This window comes from Carettochelys insculpta, chromosome 2, assembly GCF_033958435.1.
Source record: "Carettochelys insculpta isolate YL-2023 chromosome 2, ASM3395843v1, whole genome shotgun sequence".
Classification (NCBI taxonomy): domain Eukaryota; kingdom Metazoa; phylum Chordata; order Testudines; family Carettochelyidae; genus Carettochelys; species Carettochelys insculpta.
Genome location: NC_134138.1, coordinates 248,502,763 through 248,530,525, shown reverse-complemented (window position 1 = coordinate 248,530,525; position 27,763 = coordinate 248,502,763). Strand labels below are relative to the sequence as shown.

At 41.6% G+C, this 27,763-nt stretch overlaps 1 protein-coding gene across 2 annotated transcripts in view; it reads left to right on the top strand.

The window, feature by feature from the left end:
* The window catches only part of MPP7 (MAGUK p55 scaffold protein 7), a 407,772-nt gene that overhangs the window by 155,028 nt on the left and 224,981 nt on the right, over nucleotides 1-27,763 (top strand). For both annotated transcript variants that reach the window (XM_074984915.1, XM_074984916.1), the window contains one exon: nucleotides 14,272-14,390. In XM_074984915.1, the coding sequence (XP_074841016.1) occupies nucleotides 14,272-14,390 (119 nt within the window). The remainder of the gene's footprint in view (nucleotides 1-14,271; nucleotides 14,391-27,763) is intronic.

Genomic DNA, 27,763 nt, shown 5'->3' with positions numbered 1-27,763 from the left:
AGACCACACCTCCCCTGCAGAAGCACAAGGGTGGGAGCCGGAGCCCCATGGCAGTTCTATGGCAGCCAGCGAGGATCAGGAGCCCCCTGCCTGCCCTGTGGGGCCAGGGAACAGAGCTGGAGTGCCCTGGCTGCCGTATGACAGCTGGGGCAGGAGCTGGAGCCTGTGGCAGCCCCAGCGAGCCTAGGCTGGGGACACAGTTCCAGAGGAGGGGGTTGGAGGCTGGGGCTGGAGTCTGTCCCAGGGGCAGAAGTCCTGGACCTCCCCTGATCTGGCAAATTTTCTTGTTTGGGACCTATCAGGTCTCAACTATGCTGGACAAGGGAGGTGCAATCTCTACTTAATCTTTTTTTTTTTGGGCAGGGGCGTGGGGAGGGGACAGCAAGGAAACATTATTTGTGCAGTAAGCTTTAATCAATAGCAGGGAGAGTTGTCTTTTGACCAAGAAACTTAATACATTGCTGTTTTTGTTAGAAAACTATAATCACATGAACAGTTTGACAGTTTCTGGTCTTGCTGGCTGTCCTTTGACTGGAGCAGACTATTGTACTGCAGTATAAAATGGAAGAGTGCCAAAATCTAGCTTAGCTGTAGAATATTGTGTACATCAGCTGTCAGAGGGAAGGTGTTCTGGCTTTTCAGCCCAACTTCTGGTCAAGGACTGGCTGTTTTACTAGTAGTCCTAATACTGTTTGTCTGAGTACTTATAGTTACTGAAAGCTTGCCATGCTAATTCCAGTTGCTCGACATAGAGCAGCTACAGATGTTCAAATATTCTTTCTCTCTTGTTAAAGAAAATCCATGTAAACAGAATTTAATGTACTCTATGGATTTCAGTGAAAGGAATATATGAATTGCTTGCCACTCATTCTAATCAGTGTTGTATTTTGCTTAAACATACCCTTGAGACATGGCATCTATTTTGAAAAGTAGGTATATTTTCCTGTTGATTTGAGTACATAGCTTTTGCTTGTGCTAAATGTTATGCTCGTTGAGACTTCTTTCCTTCAGTGTATTAAGTGATATTCACAGTAAATTTTGTTTGCCTGAACTACAACTTACATCAACATCTTCCTGATTGTTGCATGAAATCCTACTAATGATAGGGTCTTTTGATGCCCTGTGGAACAGAGGAAAAGTGAGATTCATGGTAATCAAATGAAGTTTTCCAGTAGTTTTGGGCTCAGCTCAGTAATAAATAGCTTTGATTCCTGTTGTTGGAAGACTTCATTCAATCTCTTAAAGGTAAATTTGTTTTTCCTTTTTTGTAACTATAATTGCCACATTAAGTATTCCACACCTATCCTCCCCAGTGCCAGGCCTTCCATTTACTATGGCAAATGCTGGGAATTTAGAGTTAGTGCATTGAACACGCTCAGTGAGTCTCTCTCCTGGATAGCCTAATGCTGTAGTGACTTGTTTTATTTTTTACTATATGCCAGATACATGTATCCACCTTCTTTGGTGTTGATGAGGACGCAAATATTTGGCAAATGACCCGCACAATAGATTTCTAAACAAGTTGCCATTTAGTTGAGAGTGTTCTGCATGCCACAATATGCAAACTTCCTTGGAAGGCTAAAGCCACAGGCTTTTTTTGAAAAGAGAAATGTGGAATCTGTGCATGGGTTCCTCCACTTTGTTAAAGCTCTCTATTTCACATTGTCAGTACTATCATTATTTTGTTGCTCTTGCAGCTTTACAGAGTTGAATGATGTAACAGGAGTATATTAAAGTTGTAGTGCAATTAGACTTCAGAATATGATGCTTGCTGATATTATGTGTAGCAACTGTTTTGATCTCCTTAGTTTATTTTAAAGGCACATTGGTGATCAGCTGAGTATAGGTAGAGGCACTTTTCCAGCCTTCTGTCCTCCACTGCATGAATGCAAACGGAAATCAACTGTTCAGCTTAACTCAGATGTCACCAGATGTCCTGATTTTATAGCAAAAGTCCTGATATTTAGGGCTTTTTCTCCTATATATGCCTATTGCCTCCCCCCTCACTGTTCTGAATTTTCACACTTTTTTTGTCTGGTTATTACCATACTGGGAATGTAATGTTAAATTTGAAATACGCATGTTTACAGAAATCCTAAAAACCAGGAACGGTTTGGAACAACTGCAAATCTTATAGGTCTTGTAACCCAATACTAAAACTAAAGGCTTTCATTTTATAAGAAGAAGAACTCAAAAAATGGCGCACTTAATTATCTGGAGAACTCCTTTTCAACATTTTCAGTTGTTTTAAGATAGGTTCTCACATTAATGTAATTCGAAGTAATGAAAGATAGCTACAAACTTTGTATTAAAACACATACACTCACTCACTCACTCACTGCATGTTGGTTTTTACTGTCCTGCGTAGGTTTAGTCTTCCCCCTTGAAATCATTTATGACAAAATTGCAATTCAGTATTCATCAAAAAAGCAAAATAAAGCTTAACTAATGTCAATGTTAACTTTGAAATATGAGCTTGCAAAATAGCACTCACAAGGATATCAAAATTTGACAGTTTATTAAAACTAAAAAAAAAACAATAGTTTGATGAATTTTTTCCAAATATGATGATTATGCTTGGATTCATGGACTGCCTTGGGATTGTGGACCATATTCAGTTCCTCTGAAAATGAGGCTGTTAGTGAATTTGCAGAAAACAAAATGTTCAGTTTAAAAATTATATTTACATGTAGGAATGAGTTAATCACTATCACCCTGATCTTGCACATATACTGAACATGATGTACTAGCAGTCCAACATATTTCAATGGGACTGGCCACAGAACATGAATTTAAATATATCTGCAAATTTTTGGACAATTGAGCCCTGAAAGATTAGTGTTCTTTATATGTATTACAGCAAGCACTTACTATATCCATTGTAACTCTTTTTTACTGCAGCTTGTCTACAAGCACTATTTTAAATTCCATCTTTACAGATACTGTGTTAGATAATGAATGTTAGTGACTTTGACTTCTGTGCAGTAGCAATGACATCAAGAGCATAAGCAACAAAAACACGAATTCTGTTGTTTCATTTTTGGTAACTAAAATATTGGCTGATCCTCCTACAGAACTACAAAATAATGCTTTAAATGTGAAAAAGTAAACCTGTTATAAATGGTAGCAAACAGTGTTGATTATTTTACCTTTGACAAAATGGAAAAATTTAAAGGTTGGTGTGTCCCAATTTACTAATATAATAAAATTTGATAGTGTTGTTCTGGGCTCAGATATATGTTCTTTAGTGTTTATTATGTCTTAGTTGCTATTGAAAGCTTGGATTTTAAGCCCAGCATTGTTGTATAGAATACTAATTCAGAAAATTAATTAACAAATGAAAGTAAATACTCATCTATTAGCGTCAACTTTATGAACTTTTTTTCTTGTACTACTCCTAACAATGTTAGCATTTTCTTGTAATATGTAAGAGTGATGGAACGCAGAGACCATATTTTTTTATCATTTAGCACTGGTTTATAGCTTCCACAGACTTGTCCTAATAATGAAGCTATGAAGGATATGACAAGAATGGTGATATTAAATTTCTCTAGACTAACCGTAAATTTTTCCATTCTGATGTCAAGAATCTTGAGCATCTGGAATCTGCAATATGAGTGGTTCACTATGGGAACACTTTCATCAATTACTTAGCCATTTATTCTCCTACTAGGAGCTAGTATTCTTCTCCAGAATATACTACTATATAGGAAACAATTTTGTAGAGTTGGAAGAGTTTTGTGTCCTTTTGCTTCTGATTTAAAAGCCTTCCATTATTTTGGGATTTAAATTGTATTAGATCTTCAGTTTAATTTGTATATAATTTGCTTTTTTAAATAATAAAACTTGGACAAAATTATATTAGGTTTGGGGGGTAAAAAACAGAAGATGTACAATAGACATGTACAAGTGATTCCATTAAGTATACAGAATTTTCTCTGATAGTTGTTTTAACCAAGGGCTATACCAGTGGTTCTCAAACAGGGGTATGTGTACCCTGATGGTATTCAGAGGTCTTTTGTGGGGTACATCATGTCATCTAGGTATTTGCTCAGTTTTACAAAAGGCTACATAGGAAGCATTAGTGAAGTCAATATGAGCTAAACTTTCACACAGTGACTTGTTTATGTTGCTCTCTGTACTATACACAAGTGTGTATGTATTTATATTCTGACTATTTTTAATTATATAATTACAAAAGCACCTTTTAGTAATAATATGCTATGACACTTCTGTGTTTTTATGTCTGATTTTGTAAGCAAGTAGTTTTTAAGAGAAGTGAGACTTGAGGGTACACAAGACAAATCAGACTCCTGGATTAATTACAGTAGTCTGGAAAGGTTGTGAAATACTGTACTACACTGAACTTTCCAATACAGTTGACACTTTTTTCACTGAAATGCTTTCTGTTGTCCTAGTTGACAACTGTGGTCTCTACTGCAGATGTTTACCTTTCTGTTACAATTAGTGCAAAGAATGCATGGATAGATCCCTTAAATGTGTGCCAGGTTGATTTAAATCACGTTTTTTGGTAATATAAAATTTATGCTGCCATAAGCAGAATTATTGTATGTGGTATGGTTGTAGCCTTGTTGCCCCCCAGTATATTAGAAAGAGAAGGGCGGATAAGGTAATAGCCTTTATTGGATCAATTTCTGTTGGCAAGAGACATAAGTTTTCATACTAATTCAGAGCTCTTGTTTGGATCATAAGTTGGCCCGGCAAATGATCTGTCACACACAATGTCTAACAGGGGAAATTATGAAATCTTTGGGTTTTATTCTCTTACATATTTTTTTTACCAGCAGAACTTAACTTCATGTCCCTGTCTCTGCAGAATCCAAAGTACTAATGTGATTCATCAATACCTTTTGAAGTCCTTAGTACTTGGATTAACAAAAGCCCAATTAAAATATACTGTAAATATTTTCACAAGAACTATACAAAACTTTTTGCAATTCTTTTTCTCCTCACTCAGTTCTTCCAGGATACAGATCATTATTCAGTTTATGAATACTATTCTGTAGTATTGTAAACAAGATATGACAAAAATCAGCAATGTGCACATTGGTATGTAGAATTAGGAGCCGATCATTATTGAAATTGACACCTTTTGTGGTTATTGGATTACCATTATTTCATTTAGTTAGTTGACTTTGAAGATAGCTCTTTCCTTCCCAGACTTTTGACAAGGGATTGGTGGGCTAAGGGCAGGATTGGGTGTCTTGTGATTTGAGATCGGGGCTAAATTAGTGTAGGAAGTCCTTTTCCTTTGCAGGTTTGCAAAACTGTCTCTTTTTTTTTTTTTCTCTGTGTGTATAAATTGGCTAGTATTTTTAAAATGTCAGTTACCTTCAGACTTTGGGGAGGCAGTTTTGTTGGTGGAAATTGGTATGAATACATGTGTTATATGTAATCTGTGGCTTTAAATGTGGAAGTATTTTGATTCCTGGACATTGCTCCAGGTATTTTTTTTCTGGTTCCAAAATAGAAGCTGGTTTATTCTAATTCCTGTTTATCGGCCTTCCTTTTCCTAGCTAGCTAAATTTTCTTTCATTTGATGGGCACCAGACAAGAACAGTTAAAGGGTAGAAAAAGAACAATCCTGTGTAATGCTTTTTACAGCATTACCAACCCAAACACTCAAAAATAATTAGTTAAGCACTCCAAAATCCTTTTTCTTAAAAGGGGTTTTTAATTTTTTTAACCGTCTATCTTCAGAACATTTAGAATATGCTCTGGTCACGTTTTAAAGTTTTCTTTACAATCATGAGGTTAGAAACTTATATTCAAAAACTAAGCTGAGATTCTAGAAGTTGGGCAAGCCCACTGATGGGGTGAGAGAAAGGGGCAACTCCCCTGGGACCCAGTGATTCAAAATGGCCTGGGCTTCTGGCCGCTGCCACTGTTAACTCCAGCAAGCATTGGTGGCTGGAGTCCTGGGACTTCTAAATTGATGCCGGAGCACCAAAGGCCTGGTGAAGGAGGCTAGCCCCAACCATGCGTCCTCTGCCCGAGGCCACACCCCTTCTAGGAGTGCAGAGACAGATCCCCCCCATCTTGCCCAGGCGCCCAACAATTCTGCATAGAGCATCTTCACCAGACACACTACAACTGCACAGAGTAGTACTTCTAGTGCAGATCTTCCCATAGATAAGGGCACTCTGGTCATTTACATCCATGAGGACAACTTTCTATAGCAAAGCAATTGCTTTTGGAGTCAACTCTCCACAGGTCACTTCCTGCATACAAGAGGAGGAACCATAACACATTAACTAAATTCCAAGCATTTTTATCCTAACTGTGGTGCTATCAAATCTCACAACCTCACAGGTATCAGAGAGGTAGCTATGTTCTTCTTGTTCTCGAAGATACAGACTGTCCTGTGGCACTTTAGAGACTAAGAGATATTCTGGAGTATAAGCTTTCCTGGGCAAAGACCCGCTTCATCAGATGTATGAGTCTGATGAAGCGGGTCTTTGCCCACGAAAGCTTATGCTCTGAAATATCTTAGTCCATAAGGTGCCACAGGACTTCTTGTTGTTCACAATCTCACAGGGTTAGTCTCAATAAATTGGACGTTCCTCTTAAAGCCCCAGCTCAGCAGTTCTTGGTACCTAGAATTGTGTGCTATGAGCCAGGGAGACAGAAGATGACACAGTAGACTGCAGCACTGCTTGGCCCTTCATGCTTCAGTGGCTCTGGCAGTGCCAAGGAAGTGACGGCAAGTTTTTCTTCGCTGCTTCTCTCTATGCATGACCACTAAAGATCTTTGGCTTGCATGGTACACTTGGTACCAGAGGGTCTGCTACCTTATGCAGTCAGTATCAATGTCATCTGAGGGTCAAGAACACTGGCAAGCTATGTAGCATTTAAAACTCAGGGACCCAGGCATGCCTCTTAGTAGGGCTTCTCCTACTGAGGGAAAGTTTCTGTGCTATACTAAAGGCTATGATAAAAATGATAATCTACAAAAAAGTATTTTTAAGAAAAAATAAATTGGGAAGATGAATGGTAGCTGAACTAGTAACCAGGTAAACGGAGTTCTAAAAGGTACACATCTAAACTAATTCTTAAGGTAAAAGGAGACTCGTGGTTACTGCTGGTTGCTCTTTCTCACATCAAGGGTGGCAGAGAAGGAACTGAGTAGTTGGTCACACAGCACTTTATTATTGACAGAGGTGGTGTGCAACAAGACAACACATATGTGACCCAACCAGGCACTGCTACTGAAACTTCTTCTCCAGTTACAAGCCTGGGGTACAGATTTATCTAAAATAGACCATCCACAAGAACAGTCCTTGAAGAAGAACTTGAGAGGCAGGTCTACATTTCCACTTAATTTAATCTAACTTACACTGCTGAGGGGTATGAAAAAGACAACCCTCTGGCTATGTAAGTGACAGTGACCTAAGTGCTGTGCACTCCAGCACTGTACTGGTGGGAAACACTTTCCTGCCAACATGACTGCTACCTGTCACAAAGGTGAAATAATAATGCCAATGGGAGAGTGCTCTTCTGGTTGCATAGAGCATCGTCACCGGACACACTACTACTGCACCAAAGTAGTACCTCTAGTGTAGACCTTCCCATAGATAAGGGCACTCTGGCCTAAGAGGTTTTTAACAGTTTTTTTTTCTTCCCTGAGGACAAAAAAGAGCAATTTAAAGCAGTCATCTTAGATGGTCACCTTCTAGCTCAAACAGCTTTAGAAGTCTCACTGGACACAGCCACAGTCTTTAGCATCATGGCCATAGCCGTGCACCAATCTTCCTTTCTTCAGCTTCCTGGGTTTCCCACAGAGGTACAAACCACCATTGAGGCTCTTCCGTTCAAGGGACCATAGTTGTTTTGAGCTAAGAACATGCCTGTGCTTACAGCGCTATGGTCACACAGCTGTACCAGTACAGGTGCACCTTCGAAGCTCATGTGCCGAAGATGCTATATGCCAACCCTCATAAGCTATGTCAGTGGGATGATCTCTACTGCTGACATAGCACTGCACACACTAATACTTATGTAAGTTAAAATTGTATTGTTCGGGTGGGTGGAATATTCGCACGCTTGAGGGATGTAAGTTTTATTGACACAGGTGGTAGTATATGCAAAGCTGCAAAGCTAACACGGTTGCCTCACACACCAAAAGACTCCAGTGTGACTCTTCAGTCCTTAGGCATCTACATGCCTATTCTAAGAAAGAAAGAGGAAATACCACTCAGCACAAAGAACAATATCTGTACCATACACATAACCACAGAGGCAATATAATCCTCAAAAATGTAGACAGAGACCACTACCATCTCAAATCATCAAGATTCCAACAACCACCCTTAGCAAAAATTTTGAGGGTTTGATCTGTGGCCCAAGATGCCTTACACATTCTCAATGGCTGGAACCATTCAAAACATCCATCCTTTTAGAGACCTTTTATCTCCGTCCCATACAGCATGGCAGATCATCATATCAGACAGATGGGTATTAAAAATTACCAAGATTGGCTATTCAGTCCAGTTTACTTCCCCACGCGCCACCTACTTTCCTTTGCCATCTCTTTTCAAGGTCTCTTCTCAAAAGCATGTAGTGTGACAGAAAGTAAATTATCTTGTGCACCTGGGCACTGTAGAGCCTATATAAATACAATACAAAAAGAAGGGCTTCTAATCCTACTCATACAAACCATGCACACAACTGGGAGTTAATCTTGGCCAGAAACTACATCATAATCTTACCTTACATATTCATAGCAACACCCCACCCCCAACCCTTAAATCTGACCTGAAAGGAAATTTTAAAAATATACTTATGCCCATTGTGCTGTTTTATCTTCTTGTGTGCCCTTTCCCTGTTTCCACTCTTCCCCATGTTATAGTTTCTGTCTGTCACACTGTCTGGAGTGGCTCTTGACTGAGTGCCAACCTCAGGGCAAACTGTCAAAAAGCAGGGCAGAGACCTCAAACTGGTTTTATGTTCTATAATTAGATCCTGCCAGTGCAATAACAAATATGAACTCCTAAAGCACAACAGTAGAACTCAGAGTAATGAACACTAGGATTATGGACTAGTGAATTACACTCCTCATTTGTGTACAGTACTTCTGTTTCCAATGAAGCAGCAGTAAAGACCAAAACCAAAATAAAACAAGAAAAAAATTACTTAAATATATACTGTAAGAAAGGGAAAATCATCATTTTTCTTTTTATAGTAAAGTTTCAGAGCTACTTAAATTCATATGCAGTTGTAAAGGTGTGAAAGAACAAACAAAACTTTTTGTTCAGAGTTATAAACAACCTCCATTCCCAAGGGGTTTGTAACTCTGAGGGTCTACTGTCTTAACAGTCTTAACATGGAGTCACAAATACTCCCCTTGGACATTCCAGTTTATCTTGCCATTCTGGTAAATTGGATTATGGGATTGTTGTTTGATATCAAAAATTACAATAATACTCAGGTTCTTCTTCAAGTGGTCCCTGTGTATGCTCCACATCTGGTGTCAGACTCACTCTAGTGCTGCAGTTCGGAGATTTTTACAGCCGTGGTTGGCTGGACTTTGCATGCGCAGCCAGCGTGAGGTTCCTTTCATGCTCTTTAGTCACGTGTGCGAGCTGGCTGAACCTAGTTGCTTCCAATCGCCCACAGCTGCAGTCGGAGTTCGTGTTCTCTTGTGTGACTCAGCATATTTTTACTTGAAGAGGGCTCAGAGTGAGTAAATTTTTAATTAAGCTACCTTTTTCTCCAAACTGTTGTTCAGTCACTGAAAATAAATGTGTAATACAGTCTAATAATTACTCTACCTTCTAGCCTCTTGGCTCCTGTGATATTATCAATTCACAAGTTCTTTAGCTGCTGTGTGATCTTCCAAGATAGCTGAGACCTGTATTTTTAATACAAAGTCCAGAGAGGAAACTCCTTTATAAAAACAACACCAAAAAATCTTCCATGATTTCCTTGTGTCATCATAACCTATGCTTTAGTGGGCTACAGCTGAGGATGACAAATTCAGGATAAACTGTTAGATGTAGGTGAGACTCACACCAAAGGAATGGTTGTTTTATTATTAAATACACAAATCAAGAACCAAAAGTAACCTTCTGTTTCACCACATTGCTTGTTAACAAGAAATCTAAACTGCAGTCTCCATAGGCATCCCAGCCCTTGTTTCACCACACAGACATTAAACATACTAATTAATTGTTATTTAAAACCAGTTTGTTTAGACAAAATGTTCTTCTGACCTCATATATTGGTCTGGTTATGCTGCTGATCTTTTAATTCAGATCTGACCCAATATCTAAAGGTTTATTCATGAGAGAGAAGAATAAGTTCAGAGTTAAAGTGGTTATGGAAATCAAATGTGTACATTCATTGCAAAGTTGTTGTACATTTGAGGTAGTGATGGAATAAACTGCTGGCTTGTAAAGTCTGTGGTAATCTTCAAATTGGAATGTCCTTGGTTCATTGATTGGAATGTTCCTTTTAGTGTAATCTGAGAGATCAGAGTGGGAAAACAACAAAATGGAGATGCCTTCAGTGTTCTTATACCTTCTCCAATGTGGCAGGGCTGCTTTCAGTCTTAGTTTGTAGAAAATTACAGGCACAAAATGGAGTCCAGGGTTACATGAGCAAGTCAGATGCCTTGTATGCTATAATAACTCCTAAGAGCATTGGCCCTTTTCTGGCTAAGGTATCCACATAAACGCTTAGAAGGCAGGTGTGGGCTTCTTCTGTGATCCACTGTGAGAGGTAAGTATTCTTTGATGGGCCATCAGTTTGAATAGTTCATTCACAATGTGCTGGCCAGACTGAATGTAAATTACTTATGGGTGTCACCACAGGAGCACAACACATAGGTAGGATGCCAGTATGTAGTCAGTATCTATAATTTGATATACAACCATGATACATGAATATAAGCAAGATAATCATACTTAGAAAATCATAACTTTTATATTGACATCTGATGTGATGAACTTTTTCAAGGTGACAAGTATCAGAAGGGTAGCCGGGTTAGTCTGTATCTTCAAAAACAACAAGAAGTCCTGTGGCACCTTATAGATTAACAGTTTTTTTTGGAGCATAAGCTTTCATGGAAGAAGTGGGTCAAAGAAGCGGGTCTTTGCCCATGAGAGCTTATGCTCCAAAATATCTTCTAGTCTATAAGGTGCTAAAGGACTTCTTGTTGTTTTTGTTCAAGGTATGTTGCAACTTTCTAATAGTGATAACACTAATGATATGAATGGTCATGTTTCAATCATACAACATCACAGCCATAAAGAATCTTAAGGCCATTTTTTTCCTCTTTCAAATAAAACACAATAGAGTGAGAATGACAGAATAGCACATTAGTGATATAGCACTACCTTTAAATTCCTTTTCTCTTTGTGGTGGGTCAGAGAAATTAATAGGTTACATCAAACTCAATTTACAGGGTAACACTGGTAATGTATTCCAAAGAAGGTATATGGTCCTTGCCATGTGAAATCTATATTGTTGTGTTACCACTTATGTATTTAAACCTCTGTATTTTTGAATATTTAATGTTGTTTTCTTTGAAGATTTATTGTCTGAGAGTTAAGGTCCAGTGACCTGATACAAGGACAAAATGAGTGAGTGTATTTTATAGCATGATTTACAGAAAAATAAGAACAGGTCTGTTAATCAAGAGAAAGTAATTATTTCAACCAGCACCTTTACTCAGAGGAAATGGCTCAGGTGTGTATTTTCTTTCCTCTGAATGGTAAACATGATGTTTTGAAATGGTGATTGTGCAACAGTAAAAGCAAAGTCTTCTATTTTCCACTCTTACTTTCAAATAAGTCTTAGGCTACGTCTACACTGTGCAGCTTGCAGCAGCACAGCCATGTCATGTAAGCCTTGCCAATATTTAAGGCATTCAATATAGTTGCTCTTTGTCATCAGAAATGAGTTCTCCTGATGACAAAATAAAACCATGCCCAAGAAAGGACGGTAGTTTTGTCAGTGGGACAGCATCTCCTGCCAACAAAGTCAGTCGACGCTGGCATTTTCATCATTAAAACTTTCGTTATTCAGTGGGATGTCTTTTCATACCCTTGAGCGATGGAAAGTGCTGATGAAAGTGATGAAAGTGCGGTGTACACATAACCTTAGTTTACTGTTAAGGATACATGCTACTCTAATAATTGGCTGGAGAATTAAGTATAGAAAAACAAAACTTAATCGTGTGTAGGAAATCTAAGTTTTCAATAAGAATTTGGTCAATGCCTAATTAAATGGCTATAGTTACACTGACTCAAAGTGCCAACAGCAGTATGCAAATAGGAGCCAGCAGAGGCTGCTGCACACAGAAAAAAGCACTGTAAATGTGGTTCTGTCAGAGAACTCCCGCCCTCCCTACCTATGTCGGCAGCCTCTTATGCCTGGAAAAAATCAAGTATAAGAGGCTGCAGAAAAAAACGTGTGTGTGTGTCGGGGGGGCGTAAGGGGTGTTTGTCACTTGCAGAACCGTATTTACACTATTTTTTTTTCTACTGGCTGCCAGAGAGTGATATGCAAATGAGTGTCCATTTGCATTTTCAAAACCTCCTATTTGCATACTCCTGCTGGCAGTTTGGGTCAGTGTAACCGTAACCATTGGTTTTACTTTTCCAATTTTATTTTTTTCTTTTATCAAGAACGTGTTTCTCCTATTAAAATGATGACTGTAACTGTGTGTTGCTGATAATCACAGTGACTCCACTTAAAATTTGTGTGAACATGCTTAAATAAGAGCCAAGTCTGTTTAAAACACACAGTACTGTGCATATCCATTTATATCAGGTGCCTAGCTTCTATTAATCCAGAGACTGAGAGCCAAGCATCCTATTTTGAATTTATAATCTTTGGGTGTGAGTACAACCACTGATACAAGGCTGTAGTTGGCTGAGGCTTTGTGTTTTTATATCAGTGCAAAATTGTAGTGCTTTGAATTATATCCTCTTTTTTTATAGTATTTCTGAAGCATAAACAGGAACAGATTTAAGTAAAAGCAAGATTTCAAGAGAAATGAATGTCAACCACCAAAAACATTTGGACCACAGAAAAGAATGTAACTGGAAGGAACATTTTTTCCAGAATACTGTACTTAAAGCCAACAAAAAGAGAGAAATGTTAAATAATCAGATCCCAGAGGTACTATATTTAATTTTCAAGGGACAAATGATGCCTTAAAAGGTAGTGAAACAATGCGTATTAATAATATATTCAAATCTTAGGTTTTTGGGAGATAATAGGCATAATAATGATAGGCAACCTATAATTTACCATAATGTGCTTTACTAGTTAATATCTTGTAAAGCTGTCCTTATGAGGAACAGCAGCACTTACTCAAACTAAAAATAATACCAGGATCATGTATAGTGTGTCCCAGGAGATTACTGGTGTTTTTGTAGACAGCAGACAGGAGAAAAAGGCATTTTGTCCTTTTTACCCCAAGCAGTCCCACTGGAAAATTAAACATGTGCTATGAATTGATATCAACTCATGCCAGGTTACCTCCCTAAAGAGCGCTGCTGTAAGCGCTGTTGCTACATTTCTTGGACAGCAGTTTGATGGTCTGTGTGCATGATGGATAGTTTATGCTGTATGCTACTGTGGAACACTGTGCTACTGTCTGCCCCCAGGAGACTGCTAGAGAGGTGTGCCCTGGGAGCAGCAGTTACTTGAACACTTCTAGAGAATCTTGGATAAATCTTGCATACTTAAAATGTAGGTGTTGTAAAAATCTGGCTACACCATAACTAACAATGCAGGTACTTTTGTCTCGCTGTAAATCTTTGCTGGAAGCAAGATAAAAATGCATTAAACATTATATTAGCAAGAAATATGTAGAGAAAACATGAGCCCTTTTTAATGGACCACCCTCTCCCATTTCTGTTCTTTTAAGGAAGTTTTTCCTATTCATGACTCATTTCACTCTTTGGCTAAGATCAAGGTAAATGGAATAACCATTAAGCACAGGAATGTATTTTTTTTCAGGTTTTGTCCTTCAAAATCTTTATGAATTTTCAGTATAGTCTTATGTAAATATATATGGATATAAAAACTTGACACTGTGACATGGTTTAAAAAATATACTGTTAATATCTGCTTAAAAATGTTCCCTTTGATTCTTTAAGCTTTAGGTTTTTCTGGATACACCAAACTCCCTATCCAGTTAAAATTACATGTTCCAGGCAGCCAATTACACAGAACTGTTAAGTGAAATTAATGAGATCACCCTTAGATTATACTTTGTGTTTTATTTTCATTTTATAGGTCTGTATGAGCTGCTGGCTGCATTGCCAGCCCAGCTGCAGCCACATGTGGACAGCCAGGAAGACCTGACCTTCCTTTGGGATATGTTTGGTGAAAAAAGCCTTCATTCACTGGTAAAGGTAAACCACATTTAAGTCAGATTCTTTGAGAAGAGCATATGGAAAAATGTTTTGAGTGCCATCTAGTAAACCAGTGATTGAACTGTTGCTCAGTGAAAACAAAACAGCCTTGTTTCAACTAACTCTGTTTCTGTCAGGGGTGGAAGTTGTTAAATAAGATTCTACCAAAAATACATAGATGATTTCATTTAATAGTGGTGTTCTGGGAGTATAGAATAATGCAACAAACATATGTTTGCCCTTGTTTAGAAAGAGGGAATACTAAATAGTAGCAGGAAATCTGAGATGTCTTTATGGTCAACATTCAAGACATGGAGTTTAGCTTAAGTAAATAAATGTTCATAGCAAAAATTAGAAGGAATATGTTTTCTGAGGTCAAGTATGGCAACAGTTCAGTAGCCACATTAATTTAAAATAATTTCCTTTAACAAAATCAACTGAAATTCTAGTAAGCTGTTTATTGGCTTGCCTCCACTGAAAATTGTGTTTTACATATAAATATATTGAACAAAAGTATGACTGTAAAATAAATTGGGAAGAATACTTCAGTAAAGGGTCCCATTATGAAAATGATCAACAACAAGAAATCAAAGCATGCCATGGGAGTATACAAAGCAATCTCAATAATAGTCAGACTACATAAATCAATCAAACCAGTCAGTTTCTTAGAAATGAACCATGCCAACAGTATGTTATGTCTTGAAACTCTAAGATAACTTAAATTGAAAGAAAATTCTGCAGTTTCAGCTGAATCAGAATGAAGTGGTGTATTCCAGGCCACAAGTGCTCATAATTCAGCAAAATTTGGAACAGTTGTCAATTTGTAGTACCAGTCAATGTATTGTGCCTCTAATAGTATGTTTAGAAATCTTAATGGATAGCATTGTTTTCAAATCCTTTATAGTACCTTAACAATATTAATAGTTATTTTGTAGCAGTTCCAAAAGTTGTGACTTAATATGTTCTATATTTGGCTTATTCACGTGGGAACAGTTACCACAGGCACAAATTTGCCTATCCTGGGTTCATGGAAGTGGTGCTGCTGTTAGTTTAGTTGTTATAACCTGAAGGAGAGGAGGGAGGTGATGAAATTTGATGAACATAGGATGGACTTGAACAGTAGTACAAGTTTGATTTGGGCAGCTAGGTACCGGGAAACATGGCTAGTGGTTAGTAATTGAAAATAAAACAGGAAGAATAATCTCTGTGATCCCATTATACAGGTAGTTCAAAAATCAGCTTTCAGAAATCATGAGCCAGGTCCCAACAACTGAGAGTTTGGATCAAAAATCATTATTGTGTTAAAAACCAATTTTAAGGGTTTTTTCCTTTTTTTTATGTTTTGTTTTTCTTCAGTCTATAAAATAGGCTTAAAGTCACATTTTCAAGCTTCTCTCTACAACCATGTGAACTGGAGCCATATGAACTGGATTTTTTTTTTTTTGTTTGGAAAGCCGAGATTCTTCCTCGAGTGTCCCCGTGGGTGCTCCACGATAGGTGTCGGGCTCGCCCCGGCGCCGCAGATCAGATCTTTCCAGCAGTTTCTGCCGGACCGCGCATGCGCCGGTGCGCACCGCTCCCCTGCGCGCTCCCGGCCACGTGTGCGATCCGGTCCCCGCCAGTTCCTTCTTAATCGCCATTGGCTGCAGACAGAATCTGCTCAGGCTGCGGCCAGAGTCAGCATATTTAGAGTTTTTTTTCCAGAGTTTTAGAGTTCTCTTTCAGAGTTCTTAGTTAAATTGTTTTTCTTTATTGCCAAAAAAAATATATGTGTGTGTGTGTGTGTGTGTGTGTGTGTATATATATAGATATAGATATAGATATACACACACAAGTAGAAAGTCTTAGAAACGAGAGGAGGAGCGGAGGCACCCCGGGGGCGTGAAGGCCAGTAGGCCTCCTGCTGCGGCAGGCTGGAGTCCGTGAGAGGGGAACAGGCACAGAGAAGGTGCTAAGTACCCTATTAACAGCTCAAAGACTCACTGCAATGTCCTCTTCAGGATTCAAGAAGTGAGAGTCCTGCCGCGAAGCTATGCCGGCCTCTGATGGGCACAGTCAATGTATCAGATGCCTGGGGGAATCACACGTCACCCAGAAATGCTCCTTCTGTGCAAAGCTTACGGCCAGAGCCAGAAAGGATAGAGAAATGCGGCTGAAAATGCTGCTGTTTGATAAGGCTCTCCAGCCAGACGTGCCGGAGAGGCCTCAACCGGAGGGACTCACAGGGCTCCATAAAAGGAAGGCGGTGTCCCTCACCCCCTCAGTGCAAAAACAGAGGAAGCTCTCTCCAGCCCGATCCCTGCCGGCGGTCACAGCGAGCGGGACTGACGTAGCTCATAGCCCCCAGCCGCAGTCACAAGCAAGCGGCAGTGCAGCAGCACACGTGGCAGAGGCTGAGCCTCCGATTACTAAACAGCCGGCCCGCGCATTCAGAGTGGCGGCCAGGCAAGATCCAGAACCAGTGGCACTGCCGCAAGCGGCACAGACCCCCGCGGCACCAACGGTGCAGGGCCAACAGGCACGTAGCCTGCAGGCACCGGAGGAGACCACCCGCGCAGCACCGCACATGAGCGTGCCGAGCGTGGCGCCGACAGTGGGGCCAAGATCCCCGGCACGGAGGGGGGCGGAGCCAGCCCCGCAGGGGAAGGGAAAGGCAGCAGCAAAAACCCGGCACCGCAGCCCTTCTCTGGACAGGGCTGCAGGGCTGCTCTCAACAAGTCCTCCCCTTATGCTGCGTACACCAACCAGGCGACATGGGTCTCCCCAAGCCTACCCAGAGCCTCCTTCCCCGTTCCTCCAACCAGCCTCACCATGGCTCGGGCCACCCTCGCCCTTTCTGGGATTTGACCCTCTGGAGTACTACCATAAACCAGTTTCACCATTGTCTCAATCGTCCAGATGATCTCGCTCCCCCAGACATCAGGAGTATACACCTCGAGAGTGGTCCAGGTCTCCATCCCAGGAACCGTGCCCATGCTGCCACGGTCGTCCTTATCACGCCGGGCATAGACACCACAGGCATACACCCAGGGGCAGGTCCCCCTCGACCGCCCAGTACCCCCGTGGGCACTCACAGACGGGGACGGAAACACAGCTGTCTCAAGGGGAGCTGATTCTGGAACCCCGAGATTTTCCCTCGCAAGCCTCTAGTGAGAGGGTGTACCACCGACAGCAGGACCCTGAGAGCTCAAGGGAGGTCTACCCTAGTGGTTCCTCCTTGTCCTCCCCCGACGAGGCTATGGTCCCCGGGGATGTTGCCCCCCGCCCCCAGACGACCTCAAACAGTTTCAGGAGCTGTTTAAAAGGGTGGCTTTCACGCAAGGCATCCAAACAGCAGAGGTGCAGGAGAAGCACCACAAGCTCCTCAAAAACCTGAGGCCTCCGGCCTCGTCCAAAATCGCTATCCCGCTCGACGAAGCAATCATGGAGTCTGCTACCACCATATGGCAGACCCCAGCTTCCGCTCCACCTATAAACAAGAGGGCGGATAAGAAATACTTCATCCTGGAGAAGGGCATGGAGTTCCTGTTTAGTCACCCACAACCAAATTCTCTGGTGGTAGAATCGTCTCAACAGAGATCTAAGACTTCCCAGTACAACGCGGGGGGAACGGACAGAGATGCCAAGAAGCTAGAGCTATTTGGCAGAAAGGTATTCTCCTCCTCCACCCTGCTGCTGAGAATGGCTAATTATGCAGCACATCTAGCGAACCACAATTTCGACAATTACTCCAGGCTTACTTCTCTCATGGATTCACTTCCAGAAGATAAGAAGCCGGTGCTGAAGGCCATCGTGCAAGAGGGCTATGCAGCCTCAAGGACGGGAGTCCAGATTACCCTGGACGTAGTGGACACGGCGGCACGCTCAACGGCTACGGCAGTGGTCATGCGCAGGGAATCCTGGCTCCAGACATTGGGTATCCCGAGGGATCTGCAGGCAAAAATTGTCGATCTCCCTTTCGACACGCAGAAGTTGTTTGCAGAGTCAACTGATTCGGTCCTTCATTCCAGTAAAGACTCAAGAGCTACACTTAGAACCCTGGGTATTTATACCCCTCCATACAGAAAGAAAAAGTATTACCCTCAACAACGGCGATACCCGTACCAGCCTCAGCGTGCTCAGTACCAACGGGGCTACGACCAAGGGTGGCATCAACAGCAACGACAGTATAGAACTCCCAGGTGACGTTCCCAACAAGGCCGTGCATCCTCGGGGCAGGCCCAAAGGCAACAAGTTTGACGGACAGATCGAGGGCTGCACTATTACTACCATCGCGCAATGTCATCCACAATTAATGTTCCATCATCGCCTCTGACCGTTCCACTCACAATGGCAAAAGATCACCACAGACAAGTGGGTACTAGAGATCGTAGCCACGGGTTACGTGATCCCCTTTCAGTCGCTCCCACCGCCAAGACCTCCACCCAGGCCTCATCTCAGGGATGCCTCCCACGAGGCGAAACTCAAGCACAAGGTAGACCACCTGATGCTTATAAGGGCAGTCGAAAGAGTGCCGGAGTGACTTCAAGGGAAAGGGTTTTAGTCACGATACTTCCTCACAGAGAAGAAAACAGGAGGCTGGAGGCCCATCTTAGATCTTCGAGGCCTCGACTGGTACTTGCGCAAACAACGCTTTCGGATGATCACAGTCGCCTCTATACTCACGGCACTGGACGAGGGAGATTGGTTTGCAGCCCTCGACTTACAAGATGCGTATTTTCATATAATAATCCACCCGGCTCACAGACATTTTCTCCGGTTTATGGTCGGCAAAGAACATTTCCAATACAAAGTTCTGCCATTCGGCCTCTCCTCGGCCCCCAGAGTCTTTACCAAGACCCTGGCAGTGGTGTCAGCCTACCTGCACAGACAGGGTGTATTTATATTCCCATATCTGGACGACTGCCTACTGAAAGGGGCCTCGAAAGAGGAGGTACTACGCATGATACACGTAACAGCAAACACGTTTTCTTCGCTGGGCCTGGTCATCAACCTTGCAAAATCAAAGATCGACCCCACACAGGACATAGAGTTCATAGGGGCACGCATAAATTCTATTACAGCAAGGGTTTATCTCCCCGACGCTCGCTTTCGCGCCATCGGTTCCCTAGTACAAGTCATTACATACAGCCCCACGGTGCCGGTTTTAATGTGCTTGCAGCTGCTCGGCCACATGGCAGCGGCAACGTTTGTGGTACAGAACGCTAGATTGCATATGCGCAACCTACAACATTGGTTGGTGAGTGTTTACAAGCCGGCATCCCATACCGTCCGCAGGGCGGTGTCGCCCACGACAGAGGTGCGCAATTCCCTGCAATGGTGGGTAAACCCCAAGAACATGCTAACAGGGGTACCCTTTCACCAACCACAAATCTCTATTTTTCTCACCACCGACGCCTCCCGCATAGGGTGGGGAGCACATATTGGCGAAAAGGTGACTCAAGGACTGTGGTCCCCTACGGAACAGTCACTGCATATAAATATTCTGGAGCTCAGAGCGGTGTTCAACGCCTGCAAACACTTTCAAGACCACATACAAGGCAAGGTAGTCGGGATCAATACAGACAATATCTCCACCATGTTTTGTATAAAGCGACAAGGCGGAGCTCGATCCCGTGCCTTATGTGCAGAAGCAGTCCGGCTGTGGAACTGGTGCATCGCCAACAATATAACGTTGAAAGCCTTGTACTTACCAGGCGCTCACAACGTGAAGGCAAACCAGCTGAGCAGGCACTTCGCACTCACACACGAGTGGCAGATCCGCTCCGATCTTCTACGACCGATTTTTCAGGCATGGGGGTTTCCCCAGATAGACCTGTTTGCCACTCAGCACAACAAGAAGTGCCCCCAATACTGCTCAAGGGCAGGACTGGGACGGGGGTCCCTGGGGGACGCGTTCGCGATATCGTGGAAGGGCCCACTGCTTTACGCATTCCCCCCCACGGTGCTCATCCTCAAGGTCCTGCAGAAAGCCAGGAGGGAGAGAGCCCGCATGATCCTAGTGGTCCCCACATGGGATCGACAGCAATGGTTCCCCTTGCTTCTCCGCATGTCGGATCGTCCACCGCTTCCCCTTCCGGTAGCGCCAGACCTGCTCATGCAGGCCCAGGGGTCCATAGTGCATCCTCACCCCCGAGGCCTGTGCCTACAAGCATGGTTAATCCATGGCTCAGCTCCCTAGAAAGTACATGTACGGAGGGAGTGCAACAAGTCCTAGAAAGTAGCCGAAGGATCTCCACCAGGAAGACCTACAAACAGAAGTGGACTCGATTCACTGCATGGTGTTCCACCAAGCAGTTAGATCCCCTTGAAGTGCCTATACCTGTCATACTAGAATACTTACTGGACCTCAAGAGAGGCGGGCTCTCCCTCTCCTCGTTGAAGGTCCATCTCGCTGGTATATTGGCTTTTCGGCATGAAGACGAAGGGCCCACAGTGTTTGCTCATCCTATTGTTACCAGGTTCCTGAAGGGGCTGGTAAACCTGTACCCCCCCTCGGAAACCGCTTCCACCATCGTGGAGCTTGGACCTGGTGCTCAGCGCGCTAACGGGACCACCCTTTGAACCCTTAGCCACGGTTTCCCTCTGTCTCCTTACGATAAAGACAACCTTCCTTCTTGCAATCACGTCAGCTCGCAGGGTCAGTGAGCTCGCAACAGTTATGGCAACGCTGCCCTGCATGGTATTCTCGAAGGAGGCGGTAACCTTACGGCTGCACCCAGCCTTTGTTCCGAAAGTTTCTTCAGAGTTCCATCTTAACGAACCTATAGTTTTACCCTCGTTTTACCCAAAGCCTCATAGCTCCAACAAGGAGGCATGCCTGCACCTCCTGGACATGAGGAGGGTGTTGGCCTTCTACATAGACAGAACTAAGTCCTTCCGGGAAACGGACAGACTCTTAGTCTCTCTCGCTCCCAGGTCAAAAGGAGAGGGTTTCTCTTCACAGAGAATCTCGAAGCACATTGTGTCCTGCATAAAGATGTGCTACGAACTTCGAAAGACTCCTTTACTGGCCCCGCCTAGGGCTCATTCCACCCGGGCGGTGGCGGCAGCAACAGCCTTTTTCAAGGGCATCGCACTAAAAGACATTTGCAGAGCGGCGACCTGGTCATCCTATGACACCTTCACCAAGCATTATGCCCTACACCAGGTATTCCAAGAGGATACCCACTTCTCGACAGCGGTCCTTTCGGGGGCAAGCTGCACATAACCCGATTACCCACCTCCTTTCTTGGGTTACTGCTGGGTAGTCACCTATCGTGGAGCACCCACGGGGACACTCGAGGAGGAAAGAGAAGTTACTCACCGTAGTAACGATGGTTCTTCGAGATGTGTCCCTGTGGGTGCTCCACCACCCGCCCATCCTCCCCACTTCGGATCTCTGTTTGGTGTTTTTCAGGAGCATCCAAGGCGGTTGGTCAAGGAACTGGCAGGGACCAGATTGCGCACGTGGCCGGGAGTGCGCAGGGGAGTGGCGCGCGCCGGCGCATATGCGGTCCGGCAGAAACTGCTGGAAAGATCCGATCTGCGGCGCCGGGGCGAGCCCAACACCTATCGTGGAGCACCCAAGGGGACACATCTCGAAGAACCATCATTACTACGGTGAGTAACTTCTCTTTCCTTCATAATCTCAGGTCACTGGGTACTAGGATTTTTGGGGAAAAAATCAAATGTAACAGTTGGTAACGCTAGATATGAAAAGGAGATTGCAGTGTTTTCAGATTAATTTGTTGATCTAAATGTAATTTCTGAGTGTTTATAGTATAAGCCAATGGAAAAGGGATCTTTATTGCATTGGTGTTATAGGGGAAAAGATTCTTTTCAAGATGCAGTTTTGTAAGTGCTGAAGATAACTTGTTCTGTGGAGACAGGTAAATGCTATGTAGTGATAGTAGTAATCAGAAATCAGGCCTTTAAAATAATTACTTTTTACTCAGAAATTGACAGAACTTTTTGCCAATATTTGATCAAAATAATTTTGAGATCAGCAAGCGACTCTTTTTTACATATGTTAGACTTCTCTGGTAAGAAATAAATAACAGCAACAAACTAGAAGGATCAGTAATCCGGTATTCTCATTGTCCTGTGGGCTGCATTGCAGGTGCCCTCACTTTCTGGGCACTGTGGATTTCAGTTCACTCGAAGCATCTTAGTGGCTGACTTTAATTGGTCATGCTGCCAATAGGATAACTAAAAAGAGACGAGTTGTACAGTAGTGGTTATTTCCAGTCTGGTTCTGCAGTAATGTGTTAATAACTAAACTAATCCAGGTAGGAAATTGGGTATTGAGTTCTCTCTTTGGGTATGCCTGTGTAGCAATTAAAGATACAAAGCTGTCTTGGGACAACTGAGTTGGGCTCATGAGTTGTGGCCTATGGGGCTATAAAATTGCTGTGTAATAAACAGTCATATTGGGGTTGGAGCTCTGGGACCCTGGGAGGCGAGCAAGTTCCAGAGTCTGGCCTCCTAGCCAAAACCCAATTGTCTACTCAGCAATTTTTAGCCCTCTAAACCTGAGTCTGCTGGTAAGGACCAGCTGTGGCTATGCTACAAGTGTTTAATTCCAGTTTAGGTGTACCCTTAGACTCTGATCCTTCCGAAAATTAGGAGTATGTGTAATTTCATACATGTGAATAGTCACACTGAATTATGGTGGTGCTATTGTATGCTTAGCCTTTCCAAGATAGATGCAAGATAGATTTCATTCCTGACTCCTTTAGCTCAAAACATCCTTTTATATATTAAGTCTATCTATTCATAAGGTTGTGTTTCATATATATTTTTAAGATGAAAGGACCATTGTGATTATCTTCTAGCCTGACCCCATGTAATAACAAGAGCCACAGAGGCTCATTCATTAATTTTTGCATCAAACCATAACTTCTCTTTGAGCTGTAAAATATCATTTCAGAAGATACCCATTCTTACATTCAATTTCAAGATTTGAAAGAGGAGAACAGGTTAGATTTTATAGACAAAAGCAGTTAATATAGTTCAGCTACGTCTACTCTAGAGAGTTGTGTAGACAAAATTCGTGAAGCATCTACACACAGAATAGCTGTGTCTACACTACAGAGCTGTGTTGACAGAAGAGGCCTTCGGTTAACAGTACTAAGGAGTGTCCACACTACCAATGAATTCTGTCAAGAATCTGTCAGCAGAATACAGCTGTTTTCCACATGGAGTTATGTCTTGACCGTACGAGGTGTAGTGCCCCTTTGGACAGATTCTGTCAACAAAAAAAAAAGAAAATCGTGTAGACACTCCTGGGGGAGCATTCTGTTGACCGAAGTTCACCAGGCTTCCCTGTTCACAGAGCTTCTGGTTGGCTGTTCCGTCGACAGAGAGCATTGTCAGGGGAGCCTCTGTTAGCTGTGGGTGTGTTCTGTAGACAGAGGTGCTGTCGGGAAGTGTCTATCTACAGTGACTTTGGTGGACAGAACTGTTCAGTGTAGACACAGCTAATCTGTTTTGTCAGCAGAAACCATTGACAAAAAGCTGTGTAAATGCTCCTGGGACCCTTTTGTCTGCTTTTATGTATAGATGCGATCCAACTACAGAAGTTTTGTCGAAACATCTTTTCCGACAGTAACTTCTTTAGACAGATGCCTCTAGTGTAGACGTAGCCTTAGACATAGAAGTTAGCATCCTATCTAACCCTACCATTTCTTCTGTTTCAGAGTTTCAGAATCATGTAGTGCTTTTTTTGAGAATCTGGAATGCAATTTGAAAAGCTAATTTTTACAGCAATAGTCTTCGATGTGTACTGTACTTTTTGAGTACAAAAGTATGAAATCAGGGTAGGCAGTGGGAGAAGTCTGGTATTTTTAAACAGAGGGAGGAACTGAAGCTTACAGCCAAATGGTATCTCAGTGCTGATGTTACTTTTATCTTTTAAAGGTACCCAAAGTGAATGAAGTTGGAGGGGAAAAAGTATCCTGAATTAGTAGTAATCAGATCCTAATAATTCTTTATATGAGGGGGGGGGAAAGCTCATTTTTAAGGGAAAAGCTGGTCTTGCTAGTATTGGTTACTAGTGGTAAACATACAAGCATCAGTTTGTGAAAGCTATTCTATTCTTCATGATTGCAAACTGGTTAAAAGGTTTATTTTCTGGTTTGAAAAAGCTGCAATAAATAATGCATTTTTAATTTTAAAAATTGTTACTTTGTTTACAGGTGTTTTATATGAACATCTATAATTACAGCATTTTCTGTAAGAAAGGATTCTGATGTGTATGATTTGCTACTTTGGCTTTCTTTTAAATACCACTCTCTTGGATCTCCTTTCAGTCAGTACTATTGGGTAGAAATATCCTTTCTGTGAACTTGGACCAGTATGTGCAGCTTTAAAAAGTTAGAGATGGAAAAGTTGTATTAGATCATCTAGTCTATCCCCTGCAAATTCTGGACTGTTCTCTACAGTACATTCCTGTTGTAGTAAGTAAAACCAGCAAAAACTGATGCAATCATTCATTCCTTCCTGTTTCTCTCAGCCCAGGAATCAGTCAATTTGATTTTAGATTGCAAAGTATAGAGCAGAGAAAGCCCATGACTATACTTGATAGTTTTGGAAGATATAAAAAATTATCTGAAAAGTGAATTTTGAAGTGTCTGCTTCACTCAGCTGATTCCTTTCTCTTTTTATTATGACTCTCTTAAGATGAAGGCCTCTGGTAGAATCTAGGATTTCTGCAGGGTGAAGGAAGTGTAAGTCCCAGCATTTGTGTATAGACTTGTAGCAAGGCTTAGCAAAGAGATGACCTACAGTATTATTAAAGTAGTTGGATGATAACAACCCAAAACAGTGCATTCAGGCTCACAGGCTGGTTAGAGAATTCTTTTTTTCCCTTTGGGTGGGGTACGAGGGAAAAGGAAAAGGATGAGAATGGTGTGGGTTATTAAGGGAATTGTCACTGTGGGATTTCTGTCTATTTTCAACCTGTGTATTTGCACGTGCCATGGGATAGAAAATGAGATAGTTCAAGGCTGCTGTTATTGTTTTGTTTTTGCAGAGAGAAATAAAGGAAATATTTTGAGGAAGAAAAGCTTAGAACAGAAGCTTTCAATGTCTGTTGTATCAAGGCTGTTAATATAAAATAATAAGTAAACCCTCAGATCATGGTATGCCTTTCTGTAGTAATAATGGCAGTGTGCAGCAGCATCAAGTCATTTTAACTGGTCACGGCACTATACTGTTCACTACTGAATATGCTGAAATTGCAGTTTAATTTATCTCTAATTGCTGGATCCCACACTAAATCTATGATCTGGACTGGCATGAGTCAGGCTTATGGGAAGAGAGCTTTTAACTTTAGTTTTATGATATATAAGCGCAATCATAAAGTGTAAGAAACAAACAGTGGTCTTTAGAATAAATGTGCCTGAGATTGGTGCACAAGCTACAATGGAAACCATAGTTACAGGTTTAATGCATGTATTAGAGGGTGAGGTTTTTTAGCCAGTGTTATGCTGGATCATAGTGGTACCTTCTGCCCTTAAAATCTATTAATGATTTATATTAGAAAGCCATATCGATACAATTAAATTTATATTTTACTTATGTGTAAAGTGATTTTCATTGTACTGATGCATCATGTTAGCATTACAAAAATAGTATAGAGACTAGCACAGCTCTCTCTCTGTTACTATTCATCATTTTAGCAGTAAGCCTTGTAAGCCGTTTTCCTACAAATTTGCCATTTGCTGAAATGTAGAGCCCTTTAAAAATAAAAGGAAATGGAGGGCATAGTGAAGAAATAAGGTGAATTTTTTCATGTGAGTTATAGTCAGCTTCTTGAGATGCCAATTGGCTTTAAAAAATCTTAGCAAATTATGCCTGCCATGTGAGGGAACTCGGCTTTGTTTCTATACCTTCATGGCAAATCCTTTGGGGAAGATTGTTAATTGTCTGAAATACTGTTTGCTTTGGCATGGTATGAGAAGGGGAGGGAAGAAAGCCAGACCATGTGAGTATAAGCATCCACCACCTGGCCATATGTAGAAGGAGGTGTGAATGAAGTAGATGGAAGCAGCTGGTAACAATCTATGGGCTCTGAAAGGTAATTGCTCAGCATGCTCTGTAGGGGAAGCAGGCAGACTTGCTCCTTATGTTATAGTTTACATTTTTCAAGCACAGAAAGCATGCAAAACTTTTTTTAAAACATAAATTCTGAAGTTCCAGGAAAAGCTGTTACTTCTGTAATGCAGACTATCCAAACAATGTGCATATGTGATCAGCTTTACAGAAGTTAAACTTCTTAATATTCATATATGGAAGATCATAGACAAATATTACATGGATAATTGAAGTGTATTCTTTAAATCAAAAACTCTGAATTTAGGAAATGTTTACCTTTGCCAAAGTGACTTTTTTTCCTTATTGTTCAGTGAATTAATTGGGTGAGTCAGTGTTGTCTAAAGAGGTGCCACACATCCTGGTCCATGAATCCCACTGGTGTTTTCAGCTCTTCAGAGAACTGAAATTCTATAGAGCAATGTAAGCTTGGTAGTACTCTAACCTACACCATGTAGAATAGTGACAGAGAACTAGCCACATTAGGCTGTATTCTATCAAACAAAAAAGCAGTCAAATTGCACTTTAAAGACTAACAAAATAATTTATTAGGTGACGGGCTTTCGTGGGACAGACCCACTTCTTCAGGTCTGTCCCACGAAAGCTCATCACCTAATAAATTATTTTGTTAGTCTTTAAAGTGCAACTAGAACATGTCAGGGAATATTAAAATGTGTTTTATTTGATCAGGACAGTTATTTTACCAGTGGAGGAAATTGAGACTTCTGTCATTTCTTGGTATAATTCCTGATTTCTTTTGGCTTCTGGGCACCATCTTTTCTTTTGGATAGTGGAAATTAGGTTAATTCCATAACTTCTCCTTTTACTTAGTTTTTAGAAACATAGATGCAGTGGAATTTGACTTTTCCTCAAGTAAAATATTGATAAGAAGTAGTCTGACTCCAACATCTAAATGCAAAATTAATTTTTAGAACATGCTTTATGCTTACATTAAAACAACTACTTTATTAAATGGATATCTAGGAAGGAGGACTCTTACTGGATCACCAACAGGCAGACTGTATGGAGTATCAGGAATAAACTTTCAGATCAAAACTTCATTAGTTAATTTTGCGTTCCTCAGAAGTATTACACCCAATGGTGTTGGTATGCAAAATATTTGTTTTCTGTATTTTTTGCGTTCAGTTTCTTCAAATTTGACACATTGGAAACTTGTGTAAGAAGTGTAAGTGATTTTTGAGGAGTAGCACAACTCTCCTGAAGATTTTGTATGGTCACTGAAAGTTGAGGAGGACCTGGATACAGTTGGCTGCATTATGCTTACGTTTCCATGGAAA